The 24,104-nt window shown below is 34.4% G+C and overlaps 1 protein-coding gene across 1 annotated transcript in view; it reads right to left on the reverse strand.

Moving 5' to 3' along the window:
- The window catches only part of LOC138707403 (GRIP1-associated protein 1-like), a 39,919-nt gene extending 18,367 nt beyond the window's left edge, over nucleotides 1-21,552 (reverse strand). The window contains exons 1-9 of the mRNA XM_069836781.1: nucleotides 21,100-21,552; nucleotides 16,474-16,540; nucleotides 12,909-13,105; nucleotides 12,639-12,740; nucleotides 10,219-10,328; nucleotides 6,200-6,279; nucleotides 5,929-6,061; nucleotides 5,052-5,229; nucleotides 968-1,165 (exon numbers count right to left, since the gene is read on the reverse strand). Coding sequence (XP_069692882.1) covers nucleotides 968-1,165; nucleotides 5,052-5,229; nucleotides 5,929-6,061; nucleotides 6,200-6,279; nucleotides 10,219-10,328; nucleotides 12,639-12,740; nucleotides 12,909-13,105; nucleotides 16,474-16,540; nucleotides 21,100-21,141 — 1,107 coding nt within the window. The 5' untranslated portion in view covers nucleotides 21,142-21,552. The remainder of the gene's footprint in view (nucleotides 1-967; nucleotides 1,166-5,051; nucleotides 5,230-5,928; nucleotides 6,062-6,199; nucleotides 6,280-10,218; nucleotides 10,329-12,638; nucleotides 12,741-12,908; nucleotides 13,106-16,473; nucleotides 16,541-21,099) is intronic.
- Nucleotides 21,553-24,104: the final 2,552 nt, after the last annotated feature.

The following is a 24,104-nucleotide window of genomic DNA, read 5'->3' on the forward strand; positions in this document are numbered from 1 at the left end:
ACCTGAATAAATAATGTTAAGCTCTCTGCTCTGGATGATTTTTTTTTCAGCAAAAAAAAAAAAAAAGCAAAGAGACCCAGCCTCCACCATCCCCATAGCTTGTCTAGCTCTCTCCACTCCTGGCTTTCACTTTTCTTTTTAATTTGTTTTTATATTTATTTTACAAACTTCATGCAAATTTCAAAACATTGTTTTAATTAAAAACTAACACAGCAAAACCTGAATGACTTCCAAGAATGACACTGCAAGTAACTTTTTTCAGGAAAGTGTTAAAGTATGGTAGAACACAAGTCGTACTATGTTATCCCAAAAGTTTTGACTCCGATTTCAGTAGTAATCATTAATGAAGAGATCAGAAATAAGATAACTCGAAAATATACAATGCTTAGCAATAATGATATTGTTTCTCAAACTTAACAATGAAAACATGAAACAAATTAAAAAGTATTGCATAACTAAAGCAGAAGTGAGAGTGCATTCATACAGTTAAAGTCACCATATGAATTCACTTGCGTCACATACCTGAAAAAAAGAAATGCTGCTATGACCTGTGTTACGGCAAGTTAGAGCACAAAATTTTTCCCTCAAGTTTCATCATTGTGGAAATTTCCCCGATGTTTCAAGAATTAGAATAATAGTACAATTATGGATTTTATTTGTAAATATATTTTGATTTTCAGTTAAGGTAAAATGAACATCACCAAACCATTTAAAATGAACCTGTAAAATTTAACTATCAGAAATATTTTCTTTTTAATTATACTCAGAGTTGCTTCTTTGAGAAATGGTAAATAATCAAACTGATTGATTTCGAGCAGACTTTCCTTAAAGAAAATTGGCTCATTAAGCAAATATTCTTCCAGATGTTACTTTACAAAACTACTCTTGTGATAATGAAAAGATATTTCTGAGCAGTTACACCTTCTCATCTTTGTGCAATATCACTAATCTGCTCATACTGACTCACCAATCGAAATTCATCCAATGATGCTATCATTTGTGCCTTCTCCTCCTGCCATGCCTGTTTGTCAACAAGGATGTCTCGTGCTTCAGATAACTCACGCTCCAGTTCAGATTTCTCTTGCTGTGTCTCACCCAGTACACATTCTAATTCTATCACTTTAGCCTGGAGTTCAATGAAACGTTCTTCAGACGTACTTTCATTCTGTAAGAAGACACAACTACTAAGTATAAATATAGTCCTGATGGAAAGAGAGAGAAATAATATTTAACTGGATCATTAAATGTATTTCCTAGTTTATTATAGTTTCATGTTAACCACTGTGGTTCAAGTGGTAGGATATGGAGATACAAATCCAGCAATTGGATTCCATTTTCCACAGAGAAGTGGATATTTATCTTCATTCCTTCAGCAGGAATGGCTTGTCATGAGGGAGTCCTGCTATTTGTTGGCTCATAATCATCATAACAGGTCAAAGGGCATAATGGTGGTAATCGGAGGAGGAAGAGAATGATGACATTGCACTTTTAATTAATTTTTGCATTCCAATATAATAATTTTATAGTAATTAATAAGTTAAAAAATAATTAAAACATTATCAATTTTTATGGTATTAATTAATAAAGCAAAAAAAAAAAAAAAGACTTCACACAAAAAACTTTAATCCTAGTTACTTACTATTGGCATCAATCAACTAATCCAGGTCTGTTTATGAATGGTGAAAATTTTTTTCGACACACACACGCATGCACATGCGCACACGCACACGCGTTTTTAAAACTGTATTAATTACAGTTCCCTTCATTTTAAATTAAGAATAATGTGAGTTTTTTTAATAACTGAAGATTATCAATTTATTTTTAGAATAGAATTTTCATCATCTCTACCTTAACTGGAAAAATTTATATAAACGTAGTTGGTACTTACATTAATGAGATGGATGAGCCTGCCGACCCTTGCATAGTTGTTCAATATTTGGATGTATGCTGGTGAGCTCAAGTCTGAGATGAGCAACTATATCAAATCCATTTCTGTACTTCGCTTTTATTTAAGCTAGTTTTGAAAACTCTTCTTCACACAGATACACAGTAGCAAACTGAATTAAAATTTTTAAAGCACCTTAGGATAGTTCACTGTACTCTCTTTTCACTGGCGATGACATCCAGAAATTAACCATCCCTTCTGCTTCGAATTTTATTTTAAGTCCTGTATCATTCAAGAGTTCAATTAAATGTTCTTTTTAATTCAACGAAAGCTTATTATTTTCAATATCACAGTGAAAAGAATCGTGAATCCATGTAGTCATGTAGTCATCATATATACTAGTTGGAAAATAATTTTGAAATTGTGACTTCAGAGTTTCGAGATGGAGTATGATTATGCCATTGCATAATTATTTTTCAATGCTGAGATAATTTCCCACTAAAAACGAGTCTAGGATTAGAAGAACGAAAATTTTCTCTTTTTTACACAACTGATCCACAAACTAAGTTCCCTTTCAAACCCCTTTATTTTGTCATGAACATTGAGGAAAGTTCAAGAATTAGCTTGAAGAAAGTGATTTAATTAATTTAGTTTTGAGAAGATGTCTGAAAGAAAAGCCAATGTATTCAGCAACAACTCATTAGCAAGGAATGAAACATAATCTTCGTTGAATTCTGTTTACAAATAATAGGACTTCCTGTTTAATTCAAAGAGCCTTGTGAGCACCCTACCTCGCGAGAGCCAACGAACTTCAGAATGTACAGGGTAGGAACCAAGTGTTTTTAAAATAATCATAAAACAGTTAATTTTTGTTTTCAACACATTTTATTGGTAGAATAACGTTTGTGAGAACATACCATTTCAATTATAAGCGGAAAATTATATCTGGCATGTGATGTCCGTCTGTGTTGACGCATTGTTTAAGGCGCTGACGAAAATTCACCTCTATTCTTTCCACGAGATCTCTGTTGATTTGAGTGATGTGTTGTCGTACTGTGTCCCTTAATTCATCTAATATTCGAGGCTTATCCTCGTAAACACGTGCCTTTAGGTACCCACATAGAAAAAAATCACGTGGACAAGTCAGGGGACCGAGGGAGCCATGGAACATCACCAGATCTCGAAATGAGACGATTGGAAAACAGGAGGCAAAGAACTGCCATTCACGCTCTGGAGATATGCGCCGTGGGCCCATCTTGCTGAAACCACCCATCTTGTTTGGGTGTAAATGTAAATCGCCATGCAAAATCCATCTTACCGTATGATTGCTGATTCCAAGAGCAGCTGAATGTCTTCGAGCAGAGCGGCCTGGGCTGCGCATTATCGCTTGTCTGACTGAAAATTTTCTGGATTACGGACTCTGTGTTGGGGGCTGGGCGATTTATTCTTTAGTATTGCGCCCTTTTTTTTTTTTTTTTTTAAGATTTTTTAACCCAACATAAGATTGTGTCACGCACGGGAACAGAATCATTGTGATTAATATTGAATCTGTAGCAAAACTCAAGCTGTATCGAGCTCACCGACTCGCCATTTCTAACAAAACAATCATACGCAAACATGCGTCCACTGCTCCCTGATGCCGGCTGCAGGTGAAATGCTATGAGCCACGGAATGGAATGTCACATGCCGCACGTCTCTCCCTTTCATAATGACTGAGTACAAGCCATTCCAAAAACACTTGGTTCCCATGCCCCACCCTGTAATACAAGCTGTTTGTGCTCACTACTCATAGCATCACAAATTATTGAAAACAGTCTGATATTCACAGGCCTTGCCTTAATAAAGTTTATTACTTTAATGCTGTTTTCTAATATGGCTTTGAATTTAGATGACATGCCTTTGGCCATCAAGGCTTCCTTGTGAATGAAACTCTGAGTAGCATTGGAAGCAACATCTCTGATTTTAGCTGAAATTCTACCGGTGGATGCATGAACGCCATTCAAACAAAAACCTACACATCTTTTCCAACCGATTCGTGCTCCTGCATGTGATCATTGAGAACTTTAAAAATATGTTTTCCAGTTGAACGAGTTGGCAAAGTCCTCAACAACATATCCTCACGGATGTCATTATTACTACGAAGAATGTACGTACATAAACAACATAAAACATTTCTCAGAAAATACCATTTTTGTTGCTTTGTGAGTAAACAATAAACGTTAGAAAAAAAAAGTTTCAGTAAAAGTTATCTCTTTTAAAATTAGTTTCAAATGGCACCTTCAATGACCCATGTTCTCATTTGAAATTTCAAAGTTGACCATAGGTACACCTACTTCTGGTTTGTTACGGGAAATGGTACTACCACCAATCGTTTCTTTACATAGGTTGTGGTTATCAGTTTTTTTTATGAACAACCAGTATCATATAGTTTTCGAGAAAAAAAGTTGATATGGATGGTCTAAAACACCTGGTATATACACATGGTGGGAGGGGTATACGTGCAAATATTTTGATATTTGTTGAAGAAAAATGCAAGTGAAATAACGGCCTATTTACTTTTTCCCTTCCCCTTACAGTTTTTCCATAAATGTGTCACTTATTTTATAGTATGATGTTTTATGAATGGTAGTACTATGAAATGGCTGTCAGTTTAGACTATATGCACGTCTTTCGATATCATTATTATACTCCAGCATAAACAGTACGAACGTATTACAGTACAAAATAAATCACGAATGTAATCCCATGTGCTAATGTAAAAACGTGATTGTGTTTGGATACATGATAAATTATTTGATAACCTGTTACACCACAAAGACCTTCATGGTAAGCCTGGACAGTACACAACCTCCACAAGCTTAGACTTTCGCGTAACTAGTGAGGCGTTTGTAAACAAAACAAATTGCCTGGAAGTATTAACTAACTTAAAAACATAGTATTTTTTCATGTCTAAAAAAATAACTTCGAAGATTGAGAAATTTGTTACATAATGTGGTTCAGTATACTATCCCTGATTACCTCTATTCTCCTCCCGCCCTGTATATATGTGGGTGTGCGTGTGTGTGTCTACATATATAGTAGAAACATAATTATATATCTCAATTCTTCTGATTAAAAAAATGTTTCATGAATAAAAATTTAACACCTACAGTAGAATACTACTTACCTTTTTCACTAGCTGAGAAACACGAGACTCTAGCTCCTGAATCTTTTGAGATGATTTTTCTTTATGTTCTTTCAAAGAAAGTTGAGAGTTATTCAACTGGACCTGTAACCTCTGATTCTGGTCCTTCAACATGTTTATCTCTTGATCCTTTTCTGCTTGTAATTCAGTGTAAACTTTCCTACAGCACAAAAAATTATTAACTTTAGAACATTTTGTTACCAAGAAAATTAATGAATGTTAAAAAAAAATCAATATAAATATATATATATATATATATATATATATATATATATCCCCCTCTCCCCCTCCCTCCCCCCACCCCTCCATCTCTCCCCCCCTCCCTCCCTCGCTCTCTCTCTTTTTTTTCGTAAGTTTGTAAGTAGGAATGTGTAAGGATTCATAATTTCGAATGGTATTTAACTATAATTTTATTCTCATCGTATATCTTATCACACAGATATTTATTGATTACGCAACTGGTAAATTTGAAATCTTAAAAATGTAAGCGCGCACACACACGCGCACGCGCACGCGCACACACACACACACACACACACACACACACACACACACACACACACACACACACACAAACAACTGTTTAACTTTTGGATGGAATCACTGTTTTTCCAATTTTCTTGCTTTTCTTTTACCATCAGTGGTTCCGCAGCCTCCCACTATACATGGCCCTTCCAGCTCGTCATTCTGTTTCCCAGCTCACTCTCATATCAAAAGCAGCAGCTCTTGTTCCAAGACTTGAAATCATTGAAGGGAACTAGGAGAAATCTTGGGTCTGAAGCACCACATCTTAAAACTTCGGAAATTCACCAACTAGAAAACTATAGGGTTCTCAGTAAGATTCCAAAATAATTCTTACCTGCTTTCCGTGTACAGTTTCTCTTTCTCTTCTTGCAGTTGCACAAGGCTTTCTTGCTTTCTTCGCAATTTTTCTTGCAATTGTTTTATTTCAGTCTCTGCTTGCTGCTGATCTTCCAGAATCATCAAAGCATCTAATGAACAAAATTTGCGAAGTTTAACAAAGAAAAACCACTGTCTTAGAAGTACAGAAATCCAACAATTATGCAAGTAATTGAACAATTACTGACCAGCTGATTCAGAATATTTCAAATCAAGTGTAATAACCGTACCTGTCAAGTTCTTTTGGTGTGTTTCCAGGCACTGAAGTTTTTGTTCTGCTTGTTTCAACAGATCTGTTTGTAATGTAGCACTGTAACAACATTACATCAACAAATTACTTCTACTGTTACTGTTACTGCTACTGCTGTCACTACCATAATCATCTGCTGTTGCTTTTTGGTAGTACATGTGATTAATAATAGAGCAGACAAAAATTTGATTTCCTAAAAAAAAAGGGCATTTTTTTCTTCGTATGTATGAGTGTGATGGTGGTTTTGGATAATTAACGCCATAAATTGTCAGATATGTACAGATACAGAATTAAAATTTGGAGTGAGTATTGATGGGAGTTCACCTATAGGGAGGCAACAATTTTGCACGACTGTCCACAAGCAGCATATATACAGGGGTTTCTTGTTTATTGCACATTCGTAGTGTGTTGTAAGCGAAACTTATACAATAAGGGAGCTCCAAATTTTACTTTTATATCTGTACATTCTGAAATGAAATGTGGCATGCCAATCTCATTCATTCACATACTCGCATACTCAGATGAGTACACAAAGAATAACATCAGATTTTGCACTCGTATAAAGCAGTCGTCGTCATCATAATCATCATCATCAGCAGGAGCAGCAGTGTCGGCGTCGTCGTCCCCCCTCATCATCATCATCTAGCTTCCAAGGAGTTGGGCCGGCCACAGATTGGCCTGTTCCAGTCTCAAATTAGAGGTCGAGAAGTCTCATATAAAGTATACTCCAATAACTAGTGTATTTTAGTGTATCTAAAAACAATTTTGTATTTATGCTGAAGAATTAACGAAAGTTTACCCACTGGAGTAGTTGGCAATTATTATATGTTTAACAGAAATTCATAGTAACACAAAGTTATGACATCCTATATTTAATTCCATAAATTTGTTGCACTCATCCTGATTCCAATAACATAAGCATGAAATGCCTACTACAGTGATCTAATGACGTCATTAACAAAACAAAACAATTTAAAGATCATGTGCACATTTTTTTGCTATTGCATGAAAAGTATCTTTGAAAAGGTAAAATTTCAAAACAAATATTCAAAAATGCTTCCCCTCTTCTGCAATTATGGTTGCCAACTCTGGTAAACAAAATGACTGCCATTTTACACATGCAAATTTGAATGAATATACATAATGTTAAAAAAAAAAAACATTCAACCAATATTTTGAAAGGTGGTAGTATTCATCAAAACAAGAAAACAGAGTCTAATAAACATGAGTCTTAAATCAATATTTTCCGAGATATCGGTACTTGTTCATAAATATCACAGGAAGTATTCATTGTGATTTCCATTAAAAAATAAAGCATTCAATTTTATAAGAGGTGGTAGTATTAAAAAAAAAAGGGTGTAATAAACATGGGTCACAAAATTAATATCTTTCGAGACATGGATACTTGTGCATTAACATCATAGGAGATGCTCAATGTGATTTTCATTCACTGCAACACATCCTTCCACTCTACGTCTTAGGGACTCACACCTTATGATACTTTTGTTTGCTGCATTTTCGATATGATACTGTATACTCAATAAGAAACAAGCAAAGAATTCACATTAGAAGGTATGCTGTTCTTATAATACCAATTTCAAAGTCCTTGTTTCGTACAAAATTTTAATTTTAGGACCCACATTTATTATACCTTTCCCTTTTTTTTTTATGAATAGTACCACATCTCTTAACACTGAATGCCTTTTTTTAACAGAAATCACACTGAGCATCTCCTATGATGTTAATGAACAAGTACTCATCTCAGAAGATATTAATTTCAGGACTCATGTTTATTAGACTTTGTTTCTTTTCTTTTCTTTTCTTTCTTTCTTATGAATACTGGTAATATCACCTCTCAGAATAATTAATGCTTTTTTATAACACCCTGTATATATAATATATTAAGTACAGAATCTGCTACGGAAACTGTTCCTTTTTATTGAACTGTACTCATAGGGGAATGTCTTGTGGTATCGGACAAGCTCAGTTGCCAAACAGGTGCTATCATATGCGGGAATCAGAAGAAACTAACAGGTCCGGCTGCATGCTCGAGTCATGTGTTCCCCACATTTAGTCCAGACGAAGCATTGTTTGTGAGTGGTTAAATCTTTTGTTGTTAGTTCATTTGCCAGCAAATTTCTGGAGTAAAAGTAAATCGAGTTAGACTGAAATTCTGGTGTGATGTTTGTGATGTCGATGATTCAGAATTATTAGATGCATTAGGAACATCTGCAGAGTTGATAAAACATATTCTGGGCTCATGAACAACACCTCTCTCATTCTTTTTCAGAATAAATTTTTATACAAAAAAGAACTAATTTTCGGAAACTTTTTCAATAGTGCTTCCTGTTTTTCATCTTTCTCCTCTATTCTTGTTTCTATTGTGACCCACTGAGTCTTACACTCGATCACTCAAGATGAGAGTAATGACCTTGCAACTTAAAAGTTAAATCAGTAAACAATCACTGACTTACACTCACACACCACCTACGTTTTTAATCATATTCTCACAACTGTTAGAAATACAGTGCGAGAACTTAAATTGTGCTTATGCCAACAAATTAATTCTCAATAATGCAATGTGGTAAGGGTTTGTATTGCTAGCTCTGCTAACCGATCTCTTAAAAATATTGTTCATGATGTTTTATATGTTGCATGAAGTCTTTTAAGTGTCCAGAAAAAAGAGGTGTTCTGAAAATTATGTAATTTTTAAAGGGAAAAAATGCCATCTCTACCAAAGTGCCACCCTAGGCTCAGGCATATGAGGCCTCTTGAAAAATCCAGGCCTGAATATGGTACTGATATACTGCTGTTTATTAGAGTTTACAATACTATCTCATCAATGTAATACATTTTCACAAGAGTGACAAAATTTAATTTTGTCCCACTGCATTCCCATTTCGAACTACTGTGCAATTGGGACTTTCTGCAGCCCAGCAGTGTGCATTAAGGTGATTTATTACTCCAATGTTATGAAATCTTGCTTCATCTGTCCTTAAAACTTTAGATAGGAAACTGGAATCATCATCTATTTTAACTATTACTCCGAAAGTAAAATTCAAACGTCTCTCAAAATCTGTATCTCTAAGACCCTGTACTAAATGCAACTCGAATGGATGCAATTTATGCTGTTTCAAAATTCGATGTATTGAACTTCTGGATATACCTGATTTTTTGCAACATTCCTTATGGAGACTTGTGGGTTTTGATCAACATATGCCGGAACTGCTACTGAATTATCATCTCAAGACACTTTCTTCCCATACCTTTGTTTCATATTTGGTGATTCTTTATAAAGACGTTTTTGCTCAAGTCTGACGGAATTATATTTAGAAGGCTGTCTTCATTAGGTATTTCATTTAAGATCAGTCTGTAACTATTTTGGGAATTTGTCCTGCACTCTCCATAAATAAGGATGATATCCACATATTCATCTCTTGAAAACATATTGCAGAGTCTTTTGGTAACAAACAGTAGAATGCTGATTAAACACATCTGTTGTTGCTTTAGAAACATTATGGCCTACTAATATTTGTATTCAAATTTACCTATTCAAAGATATTTTTCCATGAAATAGCTAAAAACATACAGTACATTTAATTTTTTTTTTTTTTGTCTGGATAACGATCTAAGTACAAAGCTATGGTACTTCATGCATATACAATCTGAATCAGGATGAAGAGTGAAACAAATATGTTAAATTTAGTATGCCCCATTTAAGAAACATAACTTTGGTCAACCCTAAACTAAATGCATAACTAATTTAGATAAACCAAAATACGCTAGTTATGGAAGTGTCCCAAAGGTTATGGGACACAGTGTATGCACTTGTCAAATCAATACATAGTTTGTCTTAACAAAATCAAACACTTGAAATCTTAATGGATAATTGTGTGTTTTGTCTTTGGTAATTAAAGAAAAGATTCGTCCTGTACTGGTATGTATCTTGTTAGCTTTGAGATAAGAATTCTATTGGTCAGAAATCAAATATTCACTCACCTGCCACTCTCCTGTAAGGTTTCTCGCAGCTCTCGCAGTTCCTGTCCTGCTTTCTCGTGCTTTTCTGCTAGAATCTTTGCCAGGACTTTCTTATCTCCTAAATGTTGCCCCTACATGCAATACACAAATTATTAAATCCAACTGCAAAATATAGGAGTTCATCCAGTACACAAAACACAGATTTATTCCTAACTATGAAATCTACTGTATATATGTAAACAAGTCGTCCAGTTAGAAAATAAACTACTACAGCACATTTAAGTTCCTGAAATTATTGTGAAATGACGCTGCTTCAATATATGTAGAAACTGTAACGTAGGATTAATTAATTTGTTACAGGATGTGGTAAAAAAAACTTTTAAGCTGCGTATATTATGTAACTGATCTTGAGTAGGGGAAGGTGTTGTACCTTGAGTCATTTTTATATTTAATTTCTATTTTTGCCATATTATGATTATTAGGTTGTCCAAATTATAAAATAAGATGAAGCTACTCTTTGAGATATCATTGGTAATCTTTATTTACGAATTTAATTACTCTGATAATTTTTATATTCAATTAAATGTATACAAGTATAATGGACCAAGGTACAACATGAGGTTGTACCTTGGGTCACCCGATGTTGTACCTTGGGTCACATTATAAATTTAGCCTACAAGAAAAGAAACAAGAATACAATTGTAGATAAAAATAAATATGAATGCAAAGTGTAGGTTACATATCTAAAAATCACGAAACTTCTGGGATATAATAGGAAACAAATTAAAGATACAATTCCTTTGCAACATGTTCATGCAATAATGCATTTTAAGCAGATAAACACAAAATCGATCTACTTAACATCATAACTACTGAAATCAACTGCGAATTGTAGTTGGGAAGTTTGTCTCTTAGATTAACCTTGTTGGTAGGGAGGTGGTAGCTTCATGACTAAGCCATATGTCGCCAGCTTTTTTCTCGATTTTCCAGTTCTCTGGAATAGCCTAATTATTTTCATATATCCTTACTGATATGCAAGTTTCAGAACTTCATTTCTATTTAGACCGTAATGTAGCTTTGCTGCCTGTTTCAAATACTCTACTAATTCAATCTCTTGTGGCAAAGTAAACACTTTCTTCACATCATTGTTAGCTCTGTACACAAACTCATTTTCATTAGAATCCTGCATATTTTTTAAGTGCCTAGACAACGTAGTTTTCGAAATATCAACATTTTTGGCAGCAGTTTGCACTTTAGTTCCATTTGTTAACGCATCCTTTATAGCCATGCGAAGTGCTTCTACATCTTTTTCCAGCTTTTTTCCATTCTTGCTTCTTGGCATGGTTCTATAAAAATAAAAGTATGACGATATAATATTTCCAACATATTGAGCAATATAAACTATATTAAATTAACTAATAATTTATATTGATTTGTACACTTCTGCTCATCATCAGTTCAATGTTGTACCTTGGGTCGACCCAAGGTACAACGCTTCAAGTGGACCGAGGTACAACTACTGCTCATTGTGAACTGAACATCATGTTTCAAAAGTTAGGTTATATTCTAACAATAACCTAATATACCATTCGAACAAGAAAGAAACAAAGATCTTACCTTACTATTTGAAATGTCTTGAATTAGAACACACTAGAAACAAAATACTTTCTGAGATCAAAAACAAATTTCTTCACAAAGAAAGCAAACCACTGTATCTGAAGATCATCAAAGCTTTGTGAGAGGACTCTTGTGTACAAATATGTAACTTGATTGTAATACTTCATTTTTCAAAACACAGACGGTAGAGAAATGATGAATGACCCAAGGTACAACTGACCCAAGGTACAACACCTTCCCCTATATGTAATTTTCTATTTTATTTTACGTAATCTCTAAGGTATTTTCTTTCGTGTTGTTTTCTATTCCGTTTATGCATTTCATGTATATTATTCAAACCTGCCAGGTAAAATAAAACTACTATTACTATTGCAACACAAAAGTTTTTAAATTAATTTCTACTAGGAGTATTGCAAATGCCACTAAAGCAGTGAATGTATTAGATAATGCATGTGCTCAATGTACACGAAAATAAAAGTCTCAATTCAAAATCTATTATTGGTAGTTTCTAGTACCCAGTACTCATTACGTAAGTTGTTTTTGTGTTTACACAGTGGTTCCTTTCTGAAAAGAATTTTAATAGTTTGTTATTAGATGTAATTTTAGTCAGTTTGTAATATATTTTTGGTCCAGGGGAAATATATGTATTTTATTAATATACAACAATGGCTGACTTAACTGCTTATGTAACAAGTACCAGGGACTAGGAAACTTCCCTATTATTTCACTTTCTCCTTCCAATGAATATGATGGCAAGAAAATGTAAAGAGTGTTTTCCAAGGGTATTTATAATAGTTTCTAATAACATCCAAACAATACAATACCTCTTTCTCCACATCCACTGAATTTCTTATGGCACTAGAAGTACCATCTAAGTTTCTCAGGATAGTTAACTCTTGTTCAAGTTTTTCATTAGCTGACACCAACTGGAAATAAAAACCATCTATATTCATTCCATGTCATCGTGTTTTAATTAATTAATATGAAATATATTCATATTCAAATATGAAGACCATTCTATCTCTTCTTTATCAAATGATAGGCCTATATCATGATATATAATGTTTCAAGGTGAGACAAAACTCTGAACTTACAGTAGAAAGTTCCTGAAGTAGTGTTTGATTCTGCAAACGGAACTCGTCTTCTTGAGCCTCTAATTTGACTTGAAGGTTTTTATTTTCACTCAAGAGAAGGTCTATGTTCTTTGCTTTTTTGCTTCTATCAATTGTTTTCTGCACTTTTTGGTATTCCTTCTCTAACAACCCAAGCCTTGAACTAAGATACTCATTATCTGTTGATAAAATAATTTAAGTTATTAACATAGTTTCAACAGAATGACAGATTCCAGGTATCTTCTGTTGGCCACTGCTATTTTGTTGGCTATTTTGTTATGTGAATAAATTACGTCTGATTTCAATTTAAAAGAATGAATGAAATTACATTTGTGTTATTGTTTGTTAAAAAATTACCCATTATTTTAGAAAAGTTTTCAGTAAATTTGTATCTATTATCAAACTGTTTGTAAAAATTATATTCAGGAAATCTCAACATAAATCCTACAATTGTTATTTATTCAGTGGAGCACAACAAAGCTTTGCTCCATTTCTGAGCACTCATGGTTTAGAAAACAAAAGAAAGTTCGTGAAAGTAATCTTTCCATATAACTCTGATTCTGTCTTCCACTTGTAGGTTTCATTTACAAAGTAATACAATGAAATAATGTTTCGTCAGTAATTTAATGGTTCACGAAGAGTTGTTTGAGCGAGGAAACTGTTACAAGAAAAGTATGAGTGGCCATGCTGAACTCGAGGTGATTCATTCGCCATCACTGACGGGAGGGAGAGAGGAAGGGAGGATGAGCAGTAGGTTGGTAACACAAGCTGGTATTAACTCGTAGTCGTAATGTGAATGTGTGATTATGTACAGTTTACAACAATGTTCCTTGTGAAGAAGTATTACAGATACCATTCTACAGTATATGAAAGTGGTGTTTGTTTCAACATGGAGTCCTCAGGTGAAAATATTCCTAACAGAACCACAATCTGTAGTTCAGTGGAGAGTTTGAAGAAACAGACTCTGTTCTGAATAAAATGAAATCTGGTAGCCTTACATTCTCATTGAAGTGAAATTAGATAAAACAGATGCCAAGCTCGAACAATCTCCGTGAAAATATTTAAAACGCCTAGCTCAGGAAACAAATGTATACAATCGTCAGCAGCGAGACCACTCAATAAGCTTCAGAGTGCACGTGCATTAACAAGACAGTACTGGGGAGGGGGGTGTCAGTGCAAACTGTATACATGAAGACGAAATAAATAAATATAATACATATTTATTTACCAATTTGTTTTTATTAAGTCTTAAGTAATATCTGACAAGAAGTGTGTTGAGGTAACTTGAATGTTTTTTTATTGACAGAAATATAACACTTAGCATAAAACGTAGCCTATTGATGTTTCTTTCGTTATTGTTCTTTTGTGATGATACCAGTTATATCAGGAGGAATAGTGCGACTGACAGAAATCCTGACTTTATGTTTTAAATTAGCATCTGAAATACTAGACAGCAATTTTGTTTTTGTACACTTGAGGACTGAAAAAAATCGTTCACATACTCAAGTTGAGTAAAACTTAAAGTAAACAAAGTTAAGCTCCGTCCAGTGTTCGATACCACACAATTAGCTTTACATGTTGTGCCAACCTAAGATTTTATTTATCTAATGTAGCCTAACCAAACATAACAAACGTATTTTTTATTTTTCTAAACACTATTCTGAAGGTTAGAACAAAAAAGATCGATCGTTAAACTGCATAATCTTTCAACTCAGCTCTGCCGTCTAGTTCCACCCCCCCAGACTTACTGCAATAACTGTGGAAGATGTGTTGGATACCTCACAGCACTCTGTACCTCACTGCATGGCTATTTGCATGTGTGCAACTTTGAGCATTTGCGAAGCCCTGATTTACAGCCATACAAAACACAAGTGACAAATAAATTACGTGAATACGATCCAGTCTCAAAAGTAAATTTTTGTTATTGGTTTCTCCAGTGTCCAGTCTGTGCATGATGGCATCGAGGAAGCATGAAAAGTGAGACATAATATGAAGTCCATGCTCAGTCGACAAACAGCTGGTCCTTCATCTTAACACTCTGAACCACAATTATCTTGCTATGCAGCAGCTTGTGGCGACTATCCTCTACCCTCACTCAGCAGACCTAATGAGGACCAAACTGAAGGGATAAAGATTACACAATGTAGCTGACATCCAAGCCAAATCAACAATGCTGATGGAAAACTTCCAGGAAACATTCAAATCATGGAAAGAACAATGGAACTTACAGAGCACTTCTTTGAAGTGATGGTCATGAAAATGGGTGTACACAGCTATGAAACATATCTCAATGTCCTATAAAAATGCTGTGTTGCAAATTCTGGGATTCATTTTCCACACAATTAAACCAACAAATTAATACATGCATAATAATATGATATGGCCAGTTTAAGGTGTAAGTACTTCCAAATAAATTCTGTTGTATGTGAACACAAATTACAGCACAATAATTCTAAAGTGAATGACACTTAAGGTGGGGGGGGGGGAGGATAAATCCACTTAGTTGGCCAATGACAAGCGAGGAAATGACTTCTGGAGAAAAATTAAAATCCTCGTGTCATGTAATCTCTATTGTTTTACTAAGAGCTTAAAAAAATAGTTTTAAAATTTGCATACCAGGCAAGGCATAATATTTATGTGGAATATAATGGACAAAGTGTCTGTAAACCTTGTCACAGTGGACCAATACAGGTATTAAGTAAAGTGTCACAAATGCAGGGTATCATGTTTTGACATAGAAACGGAATATGACCTCTGTTTCTTCAATTAATAATGAGACTGGTTCCAGAGATCAGTTCTCTTTCCACGAAAAACGTGCAATGGATGTCGTAATGTTTGAACTATTACGAAATATTAAGTGACAACACTTGTGCAGCCACTCTCTATGTATGCAGTATTTGAAATAAACAATCCCTAACTTGATTAATAGATGTAATTAAAATTATGAAAATAATATAAAGTAATCAGTAATTTGTAAGACTCGGCATAACATACTTGTTCTTTGTATCCATACTGTAGATGCAGCATTTTTTTATTAATTTACAGAATTTCTATATACTATTGTTCATAACACCCAGTGACTAATGCAATTCGATAAGAGAAAGAAGTAACCAAGTGTTCGAGTACTGCTTTTGTTTCTTCTAACAACGTGATGGCATCTACAGAAAAACATGAGTGTTTAAATTACATTTGAAAGTACTATATCAAATCAAACTGCAACAAAATGGGATTTTACATCAAACTCATATGACAACAGGGAAAATATTATAAAACAGGGCAGTCCTGCTCCATACAGGATGATGTATGGTGACTGTACTCATAAGTAAAATGAAATACAATATTTGATACCAAATAAGCAAAATTATTTGCCACTTCAGTCACTTATCAATAACTGTATTGTAGCTGTGTTAAAGTAGGCTAATAAAGAATTCGCAATATTTGCAAGAACAATATTATTCTAGTGATACAACAAAATATTAAACAATAAAACTATATCTTACAAAATAAGGTGCTATGATGGCAAAAATTTAAAATCGAATAAACTTACCATTTCTGTATTTCTTGCACTTTTCCTCCAGCCCATAGTTCGCAGTTTTCAGTTCAATCAATTGTGTCTGGAAGTAAAAATAAAAGTAGTCTCTCATCTGGCAGAATCTATGTATGATGGAAGGTAAAGTGATTATAAACAACTAAATTCTAAGTCAATAACTGATGATGATGATGATGATGACGACGATGCTATACCTAATTTAGTGTCCAGACCCTTACCATAAGGCCATTTCATCTTTCTACTGCCTAACACAATTCTCAAAGACGCAGTTGTGACCAGAATTACATAGAATCAATTAAAAAAATACTGTATTAAAGAGAAAATAAGTATACTTCAATTCGAAAGCAGATTTTCAAATATTCCTTTGGATCTTATCCCATTTCAATGCACTTGGCCACATGGATGTGAATCGCGCAAGTAACATTTCGTAGCTTGGCATAGCTGATGAGAGAACAGTGTCCACAATACTGACAAGTAATTGTTGTCCTGTATGTACTTTCGTCTGGTACACAAGGTGAACTGCTACTGCATCAGAAAAGTGAGAAGGGGGAACCATCACGTTGACAATACATATGTCACCTGGTTTCTAAAGGGACATCTTCCAAAGTATCATTGCAAAATGATATTAGACCTACTCATTGACAGCTGATGTCACCAGACCCGACTTATCCTACTCCTCTGCCCACATTTCACGTCACAGTATAACCCCACTCCCCTTAGTACAGGCCCCCTGTTTGTATTAAGATGCACAGAACAACATATGCATTTTTACAAATGAGTAAAAACTAAAGTAAATTGGATCCATGTTCATATCATAGTGACCCACAGAACTGATTCCTAAAGTGTCACACTTCGTGACACCTTTATTGGACTGTTGTCTGTATCAAGATTAAATGTGAAACTAAAAATGAAGACTGTGAAAAAAAAAATCACGAATAAACTTAAGGCTAAAACCATAAATTGGTTAATTAAAACTACTAAAGGAAATACTAATATAAATGATTATTTTAATGAATACTTTCACATATGTTACAAATTTTGTAAAATACAAACTAAAATTATGTGTATGTGTATGTATTTATTCACACTGCAATGGGTATATACCCGGTGGCAGTGGTAACTAATTACACTCAATAAAGACAATAATAAACACAATTAATAAAAAATACAAATAATAATAATACTAATAATTAATAATAAAATAATTAACAACAACAATAATAATAATAATAATAATAATAATAACAGGGAACATCCTAAATTAAATGAAGCACGATCGGTTAAAATAACATTTAAAGTAAATCTAATTTGTACCTTAAACCTATGTTCGAACTAAAACCCACGAGTATTTTTTTAGATTGTTTTAGAAAATGCATACAGAATATGAAGTAACAGAAATACGAAGAATATCGTTACTACTACTAAATAGTACCAGGTACACTTTCAAGACAAAGCCATGATAAGGCGATAACAAAATTATGCTTGATTTCGCTATACACCACACCTGATTTGTGTAGCATTATCTCATTACAAAATGAAAATTGAGAGGTAGTATAACTTTAAAAATATGCATATATCTAGAAAGATAAATCAAAAGAGTTTTTGTAAGGTCGAGAATCAGTGTATGCCTTGTATATATGCTTTCTGGTAGAAAGATAAATACTTATGGGGCAAGAGCTAATTGGGAATTCCCGGTCTCTGATCAGGTCAGAAACCATGATAGAACTGATATTTAAATCCTGTGGTGAATTTTGGTGGTCCGGAGAGCCTAATTAGTCAAATCAACTCTCTCCACCTCCATGCTGGGACCCTCTGGAATCTTTTAAGATGAGAAAGAGAAAGTGGTGTGCAGAAAGCAACGGGAAACTAACGCATTTATCGTTCTCAGGATAAACTGCAAACATGGCATGGTGAATCTTTCCATGGTAAAGATTCCGGATGTAATCTATCCCCCCACTCGGTTGGGAAAATAGTGGTGAGTGATGAACATAAGTTGCTTTATTCAAAAAGTGAGTGTAAAGGAGGTCATGGTGTTTGTGTATTACATGTGAAATATAAAATGATATCAGTGCATCATGTAGATGATCGGATGATAATGGTGAGACTACTAGGGAAGAAAATAGTCTTAGTGCTAGTGAAACTTTACATGCCACACAGTGAATTAAAAGACGAGGAAGTGGAAGATAGCTATGACAAGAAAGAGACAGTTGAGAAGGAGAAGAAGGTAGCATGCACAATCCTGCTGGGCGATGGAACACATTAGTAGGAAAAGGACAAAATGGAAGAACACTTGGAAAATATGAATTGGAAAAAAGAAATGACAGAGAATCTTTGGTGAATTTCTGTAAAATAAATTTAATAATTGTTGGAGATACATTATTTCAACAACATAAATGAAGAATATACACGTGGATATGCCCAAGGGGCAAAAGAAGATATCAGACAGATTATATACTGGTACATGAAAGATTCCGAAATTGTTTAAAAAATGCAAAGCCTTTACTAGGACCGGATATTCATTCAGATCATGTCCTGTTGATAGACGAAGTATATATTCTCAAGTAGATAAGAGGAAGACAGTTGACAAAGAAGTTGAACTTGGAAAAACTTAAGAACAAAGAGAAAAGAAGAAAATTTGAAGCAAAATTTTAAGAGAAAACCGCTACATAAAATTCACATACCGGTATGAGAATATTAATGAGTATCGGACTCATCTCAAAAGCTGTAAACAGATAACAGCAGAAGAAACGATAGGACTCAGAGAAGGTGTGAGTATTAAGAAACCTGGGTCACAGAAGAAATGTTGGAGAAGATGGAGGAAAGGAGAAAAAGGAAAAACATCAACACAAAAGAAGTTAGAAGGAACTACAGGAAACTAAAAATGAACTTAGAAGAGAAATTGATAAGGCGAAGGAAGATTGGATGAAAGAGAAATGTAAAGAAATAGAGACTCTAGAGAGAAGAGGAAGATATGAAGTAAAATGTTTGGACTTCAAATAAGAACAGGAAATCCACGTGTTTGATAGAAGATGAAATCGGAAATGAAATAACAGACAAACAAAGAATAGGCCTACTTAATAGATGGACGAAATATGTAAAAGAACTGTATGAGACAGGGAATCGTCCAAATAACTTAGCTACAAAAGACGAAGCAGCCATATCTGAAGACGAAAAAGGACTTTATATTCTAAGGGAAAAAGTTGTACTATCATTTAGGGAAGAATTGGAAAGCAACAGAAGATTATGGAAGAAAAATGGTGTGGATTCGAGAGAGAGGAAGCTGTTAAGTAATATCTATATCATCGTTTCCCAACCTGTGGTTCGCGAACCCCCCAGGGGGTTCGCAGGATATCGGTAGTGAGTTTATGAGAATTTATGTTGGCTAGATTGAAGAAAGGATGATGTCATAAGATAGACGTCATCAGTTACTGTGATTTGATTTTGGTTTGCCGGAATGTAGGCCTATTGAGTATTTTATAACGATGGTTGGTGTATTAGTTTAGGTTAGTTATATGGCTGTAGATTCTTGTAGTTAGTTTGGTACGTGTGTAATTTTTATTGTCAGTTCCTATTAATGTACGTGGTTTAAAACTTTAAATGATATACAGCTATATCAAGTGTGTCGATGGTAAGTCATTATGTTATTTCTTGCATTTGAATCTACTTCATTTATTTATTGTTTATGGTTTCCGTTGCTGATCCGAGTGGAGATATGCGAAGGAGTGAACATTGGATTTCTGATTCCAATTCTGAATCGTCTAATAATAAACATGGACATGTTTGTTATTTTTCTTGTATTTATGTATGTTGAGCATGTATGTGGATCTATTCGTTGTTTCTTTTTATTTAAATTTAATTTGGGTTTCAAATTTGTACGAGGACTACGGTTAGGAGTTAGCTATCCCCTCATTTAACCCACCTAAATACCTATGTGACATGAGGCCGAGGTTTGTGACATGGTTAGTGGGTTGATTGAGGGGATATCTGGGTGGCAGGAGGCCGAGGTATGTGACAAAGTTAGTGAATTAGTTAAGGGGATATCTGATATCAATAAGAGCGGGTGTGTTTTGTTCCAGAATGAGATATCGTGAAATTGTACATAATTATTGGTTTTTAGATAATTTTATTTACTTATCCTATTGTTTTACGTCGGCCATGTTGTGGTGTTACTGCCTCTATGTTGTGACGTTATAGTTTGTTAAACTTTACGAAAATTAAGCGATATCTTATTCTCACGGTATAATCCATGATTTAAAAAAGCCGCTGAGACGATCGTATTAAAATGATGACACTGAAAAATTTTCGCCTCCAAATAATATTGTATAATAAAACTATTAGTATAAAGGAAGTATTTATATTATCCTAAAGCAATTAATTTGATTTTGTTATTCTGTATATGATTCGTGTGTCAATGCTAGCACAAATACATGTTGGGGAAACGAAAACAATAGAATTAAACATAAACACAAAGGCAATTCTAACCTAAAAGAGAATCTTAAATACAACAATGTTGGCCTACTAGAAGTACCCTATCCAACATGGTATACCCTTACATTACCTGTATATACACGAATAAAGAACAGAATTAACGCATATAACTCTCTCAATATTAGTTCTACATACCTGTAGTCTCTGAAATTCTTCATCTGACAGTTGTGATGCCATGATTTCACAGCTGCCTACTGTCTTTCGAATAAAATGTTTTCTTTGTCTCCCTGTCAGGTCAAAGACCTATGGTCAAACTATCTTCCGAAACACGTATCTTCGTTTATTTCCTCCGTCCTATTCAAACAATGCATAAACCATTTTTCGGAGATGTAAAAAAGTTTACGTAAGATGACAGCCGAAGTACGTATTAGAATCCCTCGACCCTAATGGAGTTATAATACTATGATCAAATATGCTGTGAAAATTGATTTTGTCAAGTCAATTTGACTATATAAGTTCTCTATGGTTCAATCAGTATAAAAATTAAGGCTATTATTTTGGTTATAGTAAGTTTAGTATAAACAATCTTGTAACTCTTGCTCTTACACATGCAAAATACATCTGTATGACAGACAGAACGACACTAGCGACCCAAGCGGCTTGTCAGCTAGCATTGTGGCTTGCGCAGTGGACTCGAATATTACATTTGATGCAGTCGATAGCATCATTGATGGCGGATGATTCAAATCATATAACTGTATATACTATTCATTCATCAGTCTGTTTCGGTTAAGTGCAGACGTGTTCATTTATCATTCCTCTCCAGTGGCGTATACTGGTTTAAGGGTCTGGGCTACCACTGACCCTATTATTACACAAAATATATTTTAAAATCCCTATAATAAAATTCCTTACCTATTTATATGTGAATTCCAGACGTCTTGATTGGGACGAAAATACTTTGATGACTTCGTCATTGAAATTACAGTTGGGCCGCTTGCAAAGTTTCTGTAGAAATGACTTTTCAATGGACATCAGTGCCGAGCCGGATAAACGTTCTTGTGTATGAGTTGATCTACAGTAGGATTTTATTCTCTTCAACGCAGAAAATGTTCTTTCTACCGTTGCTGACGTAGCTGGTATTGTCACAATTAATGTTGCCAATTTAAGGACTTCAGGAATAGCTTGGTTCAGCTGGTTTTCATATATGGCAGATAATATTTCATGGATAGGTTTGTTCGAAAAAGCAAAGATTTCTGATGAATATATTACACTTAATTCATTTTTCAAACACACTTGATCAAAGTGACTGTTATAGGACTGAAATAATTTGTTTAGTGCCTCATTCGGGAAGTTTTCTCTATAAGCAGAAAATTTTTGAGAATTTAGAAGATATGTGAACTGAAGCTTTCCATAATCAGAAAATCTGTCAGTAATTTCCATGTGCATACGATCTAGTATGCTGTAGTACAGCTGCCTGTATTTCAATTCATCATCTCCTTTTCTTCGCTTTAATGGTGGTTCCATTGTATTGGCTGAAGAATTTTCATTTTTCATATTACTCCATATGGACGGAAACCCACTACATCTGAACTCGGATATAGTATTTTTTAACTTCGATACCTCTTGCAAGCAGTATGCTATGTCTAGACTTTTTGTCTGAAGAATATTGTAGAGCACATCTGTATGTGCGTACACTCTAGCATAGACTTCAAGAAGAAATATATTCTGAAACTGTGTGAAAAAATACAAATATCCTTGAGCCTGCACAATTACATCATCATCCCAATTTTCTTCAGAGTCATTACAAATGATATTTTCAAAAAAGCAGTCAGTTGTTCTCTGTATTCCTTCACTGTATTTACAAGCCGAGATGTAAAATACCATCTAGTTGGTGCTACTTTTGGGAGTTTCTGTTTCATAAATTCCTTGAGTTTTTCTGATCTTTTAGGAGATGATGAGAAAAATTCAGCTAAACCCGACAGTGTTTTGAAAGAAATGCGGCATTCTGGAATGGATGAAATAGTTTGTTGCAAAACTAAATTGAGAACATGGCTGTAACAATGGACAAATAGTGCTTGAGGATACTTTTCTTGAACTTGTTTTTAAGCCATTAATATTTCCCGCCATAACTGAAGCACCATCGTATGTCTGTGCAATTAAGTTATTGCCGACATTGTATTCTGCTATAACACCTTTCACATGCTGAAACAAAACAGCAGCAATTTTGTCCGAACTGACATTTGTGAATCCTATAAACCGTTCTTGAACATTGGCAGTACTATCGACGTATCTTAAAACAGTGGACAATTGACTCTGATTAGAGCAGTCACTTGTTTCATCAACAACAATGGCCACAAAAGGTGTTTCTTCTATTTCAGATTTTATGTTCTTTATCATAACCCCACTTATAGCAAATATTAAGTCATTCTGAATTGCAGGAGAAGTACCACGAAATACTGTTGAACTCTCAAGATGATTGGCCAGTAAATGGTCAAATTCACTTAAGGAACTTAAATATTCAATATAATTTCCTCTATTGTCTGATTCTACACTCTCATTATGACCCCGAAAAGCCAATTCTTGTTTTCCTAGAAAGCAGACTGCGTTAATAAGACGCAGTAAAATCTCCCGATTTTTTTTCACAAGATCATTGTGCTGATTGATGTGTAGAGCTTTTTGCTTATCTAGCTGTAAATCAATTCTTGTCTTCCCAAAGTTTGCAAAGTTCATGCTACTACAAGTATGAGCTTTTGATTTGTCGTGTTTTAGGACTGCCGTTCGAAGGGAGTTCATATTAGAAAACCCCTCGTTTGACCACACATTAGTTTCGCGGGCTAAATAACAAACATGGCCAGCAAAATAGTTTAGACAGTTTAGAACTACCACACAACCAATTCCACTTACCATATGATGTTGAAGTGAAATGGCGTGTGTATTCACGCTGTTTTTCGTTTACGTCCATGGACAAATTTAACTCAGGAGTTGGTCTTTCCATTTTCACAATTTCAACTTTCTCGTTGTATGTACGACGGTTAAAAGGCACTTTTAATAAACCTTCTATTACACAGTCATTTTCAACACAAACCTCTCCAGAAACTTGTTCTGCCATATTTTTCACAATATCACTTAATTGGGAAATTAAAAACTTAATAATTAACAATTAATATAACTCTAAGACACTCGAACAAATCACAAAT

Source organism: Periplaneta americana, chromosome 10 (assembly GCF_040183065.1).
Source record: "Periplaneta americana isolate PAMFEO1 chromosome 10, P.americana_PAMFEO1_priV1, whole genome shotgun sequence".
In the NCBI taxonomy this organism is placed as follows: domain Eukaryota; kingdom Metazoa; phylum Arthropoda; class Insecta; order Blattodea; family Blattidae; genus Periplaneta; species Periplaneta americana.